Here is an 8,124-nt window from a genome sequence, read left to right on the forward strand (position 1 = left end):
ATAAACGTAAACTAGAGTTTTGGTCTAAAGAGTGCATATTCCTTGGGTATAGTTCCCTTCACAAAGGGTACACATGCCTTCATGTTCCCTGTAACCGCTTCTACATTTCTCGTGATGTGGTGCTTGATGAGAACGTTTTTCCATTCTTCGCACTTTCGACTACTCCCACCACTCCCACTCCACCTATGAATTCAGTTTTACCTTTGCCTGGTCAATTTGTAGATGATGCGTATACCCCTGCGCTGTTGCCTAACCATGATGCAGGTATTGGGAGAGGAGCACGTCTTGAGATCCTGGATGGTCAGCCGGTGGAAGTCCCTCGGGAGTCGGGTGTTGATCGCGTTCGGGACGTTGATCGGGTGCATGTCCCATGCACCCTCGATCATGGAGCCGGCCCGACTGTTGCTACCCCGAATGTGCCCTTGCTATCCGGCCCACCATCCGAGCTGCCCCCAGGCCATCTTCACTTGGGCCTCGCCTGGACCTCCGTCACCATGCCCTCTTGGCTCGCCCGTCTCTCCCGCGACGCCCGCGGTGTATGACGCATCTACATTGCAGGACGCCATCGCGTCTCCGTCGCCAACGCCTGTGGCCTCTTCTGAGCCATGTGATCCGTCCGTGTCGTCATCAATACCGGCCACGACTTGGTCTCTGACACCACCACTTGCGCCTACTATTGTTCTGCATGCTCGTACGTGCAGCCAGAGTGGCATTTTTTGCCTGCGAAAGCACATTGATGGCACGGTTGCGTGGATTGCAGCGTGCGTGGCACAAGCTGACGCTAAACCCATTGTCAAACCTTAGCATTTTCAGGCTCCTCTTCATATTCCTCACTGGTGTTGTGCTATGGAGCGGGAGTTTTAGGCACTGAAACAAAATGATATTTGGCGACTAGTTCGTCCTATCTCTGGTGTCAATATTATTGATTCCAAGTGGGTGTTCAAAGTCAAGAAAACATGTTGATGCTCAAATGAACAATACAAGGCACAACTAGTGGCCAAGGGTTTCAAACAAAGGTACGATCTTGACTATGAGGATACCTTCAGCTCGGTTGTAAAACCTACCACCATACGTCTGCTCCTGTCTTTGGCTGTTACCAAAGGGTGGTCTCTACGTCAACTGGATGTTCATAATGCCATTCTTCATGGAGTCTTGGAAGAAGAGGTTTATATGCGTCAAACTCTGGGGTTTGTTGATCCTGCTCGTCCTCATCATTTGTGTCGCCTTGTTAAGGCGCTCTATGGACTTAAGCAGGCTCCCCGTGCATGGCATGCGCGACTTGGCCCCGTTCTTTGGGCTCACGGATTTGTTTCGTCCATTGCTGATACGTCATTGTTCCTATTTCACCGTCCTGAGGTAACTATGTGCATGTTGGTCTATGTCGACGACATTATTCTTATTAGCTCCTTGGTTGCTGTTGTTGATCATCTACTATCTGCTTTGAGTGGTCGCTTTGCTGTCAAGGATCTGGGCACTTTGCATTACTTCCTTGGTCTCGAGGTCTCACGGTCTTCTGCTGGGTTGACTCTCACTCAGCACAAGTATTGCCTTGACTTGTTGTGCCGTGCTGGTATGCTAAAGTGCAAACAAGCAACTACTCATATGTCTAACATTGATTGGTTGTCGGCTCTTGATGGTGATCCACTTACTTTTGACGATGCTACTAAGTACCGCAACATCATTTGTGGTCTGCAGTACTTGACTATCACCATACTAGATATCTCCTATGCAGTTAATTGTGCGTGTCAGTACCTCCATGATCACATGACTTCACATTGGTCAGCTGTCAAGCGTGTATTGCGCTATCTCTATCTTACTGCCTCCTATGGTCTACATCTCCGGCCTACACCATCCTTTGCTCTCTCGGCGTTTTTCGATGCGGATTGGGTTGGGGGTCCTAATGATAGGCGATCCACGGGGGGCTATGCAGTCTTCTTTGGTCCTAACTTGATCGCCTAGAGTGCTCTCTAGCAAGCCACCGTATCTTGCAGTAGCAATGAAGCTGAGTACAAGGCGGTTGCTAATGTCACAACGGAGATTATATGTGTACAACCCTTATTAAGAGAATTGGGAGTCTCTCAAGGTCAACCACCGGTCCTTTGGTGTGACAATATTGATGCAATGAATCTTTCATCTAACCTGGTATTCATGCTCGGACGAAACACATCAAAGTTGACTATCATTTTGTGAGGGAACGCGTTGCACAGAAGCTACTTCACATCAAGTTTATCTCCTCCAAAGATCAACTTGTTGACATCTTCATGAAGCCACTATCAAAGCCTCAGTTTGAAGGTTGTAGGCGCAATCTTAACTTGCTATGTACTTCAGGCCATAGTTAAGATTGAGGAAGAGTGTTAGACTGTATTATACATAGCCTCTGTACAAGTCCTTGTATCTTGTATTGTACACTTGGCGTACCCCTATATATATGAGATAGCCACACCTGTATTAGGGTGTCGCGCAGTTTGCCAAACCCTAAGTTTTACAAGAGGGACATGCATGAGCCACCAATGATGGAGTCAAATCCAACATATCTCGGGTAGGGGTTCCCAAGTTGGTAGCCTTAGCATGATAGTAATAGGTGACACAGTGATTTATCCAAGTTCGGGCTCTCTCGAAGAGATAACACCCAACTGATAGATGTTGTGGATCACTAGGCTAGATTAGATCGGTGGTCCTACCTTCCTCTTGTGGCTCGAGGAGCTCCCGGTGCCGGCCATGCTGACGGTGGCCGGTGATGGCAGAGAGTAGCAGTGGCAGTGCTTCCCATCAGCACTGCTCTAACCCTAGATCGGTAGGGGATTTAGGTGGGGTGTATGGCGTCGCGACGAACCTCGTGTTGCGAGCCGCCGGCCCCCGCCTCTTTATATAGTGCAGGTGACAGGGGCCCATCAACCATAGTGGGTTGAGCGCCCCCGATCAGGGCGCGAATCTAAGGGCCTGGTGGGCCATTGGGCCCACACGGTGGAGATCATCCTAACACCAGCATCCTACTTGATTGTATTGATTTGGAGGGAGTAGGAGTTACAAGTTGATCTATCACGAGATCGTGTGTATATGAGAGGGGTTTTTGTCTACAGTTCTCACCCCTCGGCTTATACAGATGCCGGGGGTGCCTAGGGTTTACATGTGTTGGTTACATCTAAGGGTAGTCACTCCGAAGACGACCTCTAAGCCTTGGATTATGCGCCAAATCTTCGGGAGTTATCCACCTTGGAGCTCCTAGGCCCAACGAACGCGGCCCACTAGTTAATGATCTTGGGGGTGCTCGGCCCGACTCATATGGTCGGGAACCGATGTGGCAAGTACCCCCTAGTCCAGGACACTATCATCAATACAAGAAGTTTTTGGCAGTGAGTCTGGAACTTTACCCCTTTGTTATCTTGGCCTCTTGATGTACTTTTGTGAGCTCCTGAATAAGTAATGAAAGATCATTCAATACTGCGTTGTTATCAAGGCACAAAATCTACATATATTTTGAAGTCTCGAGTCAAAAAATATATAGTCCAATGCAAGTCGTCCGGTCACTAATTGTTATGGGAGGCTCTGAGCTTTTGCCATCTTTCCATGTTACCACACGTTTTTATCCCATTTTAAGACATGTTCACATCCAACTGGGAGGTTTGTTAGGTTAAGTAGTACAACATGAATCTTGTTTGCGAGTTCACTTTTTATCTACTCACGTAAACTTAGGGCTTGTTTGGGATTGCTCTGCTCTCTAAAATTCAGCTCTACTCTAAAAAGCGCAAGCCAAATAGGGTAGCTTCATAATGTTCTACGCCATAAAAAACTTGAATCTGATGTACAATTCCTTGTTTTTCGTGAAGCACTTCAGGGGGTGCTCCAAAAAGATAAATTGTTCTATGTTAGAGTGCAACTCTTGGGTGAAACTGCTTTAAAGTGGATTTGATGAAATGGAGCTGATTTTCAAAGAGCGGGGTGATTCATGAAATTGTCGACAACCTTGATGTGATTGCAACTCCGTGCATGGTTGTGTGCATTAAGTACTGTAGGGTGGTAAGGTGAATACTTGTTGTGAGTCATTGCAACGACAGTGGTTGGCCTCGATATCGTTAGTAGCACCGTCACCCAATTACATGGTGCAAAATAACTATGTTCGAGCACAATCAACAGTTATTTCACTCGTTACACCCGTTAAAGTCACAATACTATATACATATGTGGTCTTGGACACTTAAACTGTTGTGCTAAATAGCAAGTCGCGTTCTTCAATAGGCGAGAGACCGTCTCAAGGATTCAGCCTTTGTACAGTCCCCTGATCATTTTGGTGTATCCTTCCATAGTTCCATACTTCAATTTTCTTATATTTGAAGTACACAAAGCCAATACATTCATTCCGTGTATACCTTGATAGGGTGCACGTTACTTAGACGTTTACTTGCTCAAGATTGATCCTGATGATCTCGCCATCTTCTGCATTTTCCTGGATGATATCCATCAGCTTGGGCCTACTGATCCTTAGAACCTGAGATAGCTTGGCTGTCCGGAAAGTGAACGGCTGTGGCTTGTTGCACAGTACCCCGATCTCCCCTAGCAGTCCTCCCTCAGTCGCTTTTCCATAAACCTGAAAGGTGCACGTTATCAGTAAGTACGTTAAGTACTTGAGGGACCAACTTTGCAGATTGCACTCTGCATTGCATGTTTTTTTGGTCAAGTCATGAACCCGGGAAACAGTACCTGCTCTGTCCCATCTAGGAACGCCACAATATCCTGTCAATGAAGATGCAGATTGATTAGTAGTAATATGCAAGCCCTGCAAGGTCTGTGAATTCAAGATAACGTGGTAAATCCATAGGATTCTACATACCACTTCTCCGGTCACAAGAAGGTGTAGGTCCGATGGGTACTCGTTCTGCAGTATGATGTCCTCCTTCGGGGCGTAGTACTCGGCCACCATCTCCGTTACCTGCATAGTTCGAAACAAATTCAGAATTTGTGAGCTATTCCTACCCCTTCAACCGTAAGGCTTTACAAGTTTCTCACCAGTTGCTGGATGAAGCTTGGGGAGACTCCCCTGAACAGGTAGGCGCCCTGAACCACCGGGAAGAAGAGATAGAGCGATATGCTGGATCTCATCGCCTTGGGGAGGATGTCCAGTGTGTCCTGCTGCTTGAGCCCCTCTGCCTTGAACCTCAGGCATATGTGGTTCAGCATCTGCTCCTCTATCTGCCGCGGCAGCTGGTTCCTCGCCGCGAACTCCGTGGCAGCCTGAACCATGTCCCTCTGCATTTTTGTGCATGCACAAGCCATGATCATTCACGGCCAAAGATGCATCAGAGCACTGCAGTGGTACGAGGCTAGCGTTTATAGTTTGGAGTGGAACGGGATGCATATATACGTACGAAGTCTCTGGTGCGGCTGGTGCTGTGGACGACGAGGTTGGTCATGTTGCCGATGAGGTAGGCGGTGAGCCAGAGGTTGAAGAGCATGTAGGAGATGCCGAAGAGCATCTCCCTGGCGTTCTGGGCGTGCAGGTCGCCGTAGCCGGTGGTGGTCATGGTGGTGATGGACCAGTAGAGGCACGTGACGTACCGCACCCACAGCCCGTCCTCCCTGAAGTCCGGGTGCGCCGCGCCTATCCAAGTCCTCGCCGGGTCCGGGTACCTGTCCGCGATCAGGTAGTTGATGCACCCGGCGCAGTGCACCGCGAACAGGGTCACCTGCATCATCATCCGTGGCGCATGCACGCATGCATGAGGAAGAAGAACTACTACTACTACAGTACTCCTAGAAAGGAAGAGAGAATCTGGACGTACCGAGATGAGCTTTGTGCAGCGTATCACGGCGTAGTTGAAACGGATGTCCTTCTCAAGCCTACGGAAAGGAATAAGAGAATCATCATTGTTAATTAAGTTGCACGTACTGACCAGTGACCTTTTTTAACTTGGTATATATGCCAAGTGCACAGTGCTTATCTACATATGCTACTGTGCTAGTAGTACCTTGCAAACAAGGAGCTGACTCTGCGCAGCCGCCAGAGGCGAAGCACATTGAGGAACTTGAGGCCGAGGCTGTGCTCGTGCCTGGTGAAGAGGCGGGTGATGGAGCGGAATGGAACCGTGGAGCAAACGTCAAAGATGAACCAGGTCGACAGATACCTGCAAACCAAAAAGAAACAAGGCAGGATCTACAGGTAAATACAGTAGTGCATTCATGCGTGTCTGAGAGATTAAAGTCTCGACACTGAGGGAGCACGTAGTAGCAGCAGCACCTGAGTGCGATCTTCTTCGGATCATCGACGACAAGGTAAGACCTGTTGTCGACATAGGGCACGAAGAAAGTGAGCAGGATGTCGACCGCGAAGAAGCCGTTGACGACATCGTCCACGACAAAAGGCGCGCGGGGCAGGTGCCTCAGGAACGCGAACTCCAGCGGGCATATCCACGCCGAGTACACCACCAGCAGGATCAGGAACGTCTCCCACACCCTGCACATCAACGATCGATCGATCACCTTCACCGCCTGTCTATCTAACAGTACGCGACTGAGACAAGCAATCGTGCGTGCGTGCGTGCGTACCTGTAGCGCCGGCCGTAAGGCGAGACGAGGTACTTGCCGGAGGTCGGCTGCGCGGCGGCGGTGGCGCCGAGCGACGGGAGGAGATCGTTGGGGACGTTGCAGCCGCTGAAGTCGCCGGTCCTGTCGCCGTCGTAGCATGGGAAGCACCGCGTCACCCGTGACCCCGTGCGAGCGCGGGAAGAACGTGCCATTTCGCTCGCTCGCTCGCTCACTACTGGAGGTGGACTGCTTAGTCTGTAGCTAAAGGCAGAGCGCGGAGAACTGCAGAGGGATGCCGCGACCGCGCCGCGTATTTATACCGGCCGGAGCGGCCGAGCGCGCGCGAGCCACCCCTTTGGCTTCCCGTTACGTTTCGTGGCTCTGACCAAAACGGTTGTATGGAACGGGAACACCTTTAGGAAGGGAATACGATAACTCGCCTTTGGTCTTGTCACGGGGCAGCCGAGACATGCCGATGGGCCGGCCAAAGTCGCGTTGGGATCGCCTCATGTCCCGTGCCCCACGTCGCCTATGGACTTGTCGATCCCAGATTGCGTGCCCTGGCCAATGGTGGCGCGGCCATTACCGATCCAAGTGGTGGCGCACACGCGATGTCAGGTTTCCCATTGGGCGTAAATCTCAGTTGCAGGCAGTTATGCCATGACAATCAGATTAGAAAGGCGCCTCATGAAATTTGTTGTTTGTCCTTTTTGATGAGGCTGAGAAGATGCTTTCTCTTAAGTGGTACAAATAATGCCATGCAAGACATGAATTGCAAGTTGGCCAATTTCCGTCATGTCAAATATTAGGTAATGTTTTAGTCTTGCGCATTTGCTATTCACCAGTTGCCTCAAAATCCAATTCGTGCCGGTCAATTTTGCCCGAAGCTCCGAGGGAGGTGACAAGGACTCAACATCGAGGTGGGGGTAGCAGGCGAGGCTGAGCTAGATGTGACCCGGAGCCGGGGAAAACCTGGTAGTGCTGTCACCGGTGGAGGGGAGTTGGAGGTTGATGGGTTCAGGAGAGGTGCAAGGAGGTTGCCAACAATGGAGATCGTAGGGGGGGTATAGAGGGATGCAGGGGCGATGGAGGCATGGCGGAGGCCCTGGCTTGGACTGGGTGATGCGTCAAGGCGCGTGCGGCAGATGGCGCAGTTGGTGAGGCGAGTGATGTCCTGCAAATGCCATAGGGTACAGTTATAGTCTTCTGGAAATAAGAGTAGATCCCATAAGAAGCTTAGAAAATGGTTTTTGCATCTTGTAGAAGTTTATTGAAAAGTTCGTGCAAGTCATTTGCGATTCAAAGCAAAATAGTTGTGAAGGTGAAAATATTACAAGTGTGTCTAAATGAGAATTGAAGTGCCCTAGAAAAAGTAATAATTAGCAAGAGAGTAATGGAAAGTGGTGGAAACTGTAATTGGGCTAAAGCATTCAAAAGGAGCCCGGATTTACCACTGGTATGTTTGTTACTTAATCGTGCATAGACATAATTTTAGGTTCAGATACAAAATACATGTTACATGTTTTCAATGTGGGTAGAGCCAAATAAATATACGCCGCATACTGCCGCAACTCCGTGTCACATATGCCACCACTAACCATCTCC

At 49.6% G+C, this 8,124-nt stretch overlaps 1 protein-coding gene across 1 annotated transcript; it reads right to left on the minus strand.

The window, feature by feature from the left end:
- Positions 1-4,038: 4,038 nt before the first annotated feature.
- On the minus strand, positions 4,039-6,798 carry LOC125548624 (potassium channel KAT3-like). Its single transcript, XM_048712191.2, has 9 exons — positions 6,541-6,798; positions 6,233-6,448; positions 5,964-6,119; positions 5,778-5,835; positions 5,364-5,681; positions 5,005-5,244; positions 4,829-4,927; positions 4,699-4,731; positions 4,039-4,585 (listed from the first exon to the last, which is right to left on the minus strand). The coding sequence occupies exons 1-9, from the start codon at positions 6,729-6,731 to the stop codon at positions 4,388-4,390; spliced, it is 1,509 nt and encodes a 502-aa protein (XP_048568148.1). The 5' UTR covers positions 6,732-6,798; the 3' UTR covers positions 4,039-4,387.
- Between the last annotated feature and the right edge of the window lie 1,326 nt (positions 6,799-8,124).

The sequence above is a fragment of the Triticum urartu genome, chromosome 3A (genome assembly GCF_056163025.1).
Source record: "Triticum urartu cultivar PI428250 chromosome 3A, HENAU_Tu73, whole genome shotgun sequence".
NCBI lineage: Eukaryota > Viridiplantae > Streptophyta > Magnoliopsida > Poales > Poaceae > Triticum > Triticum urartu.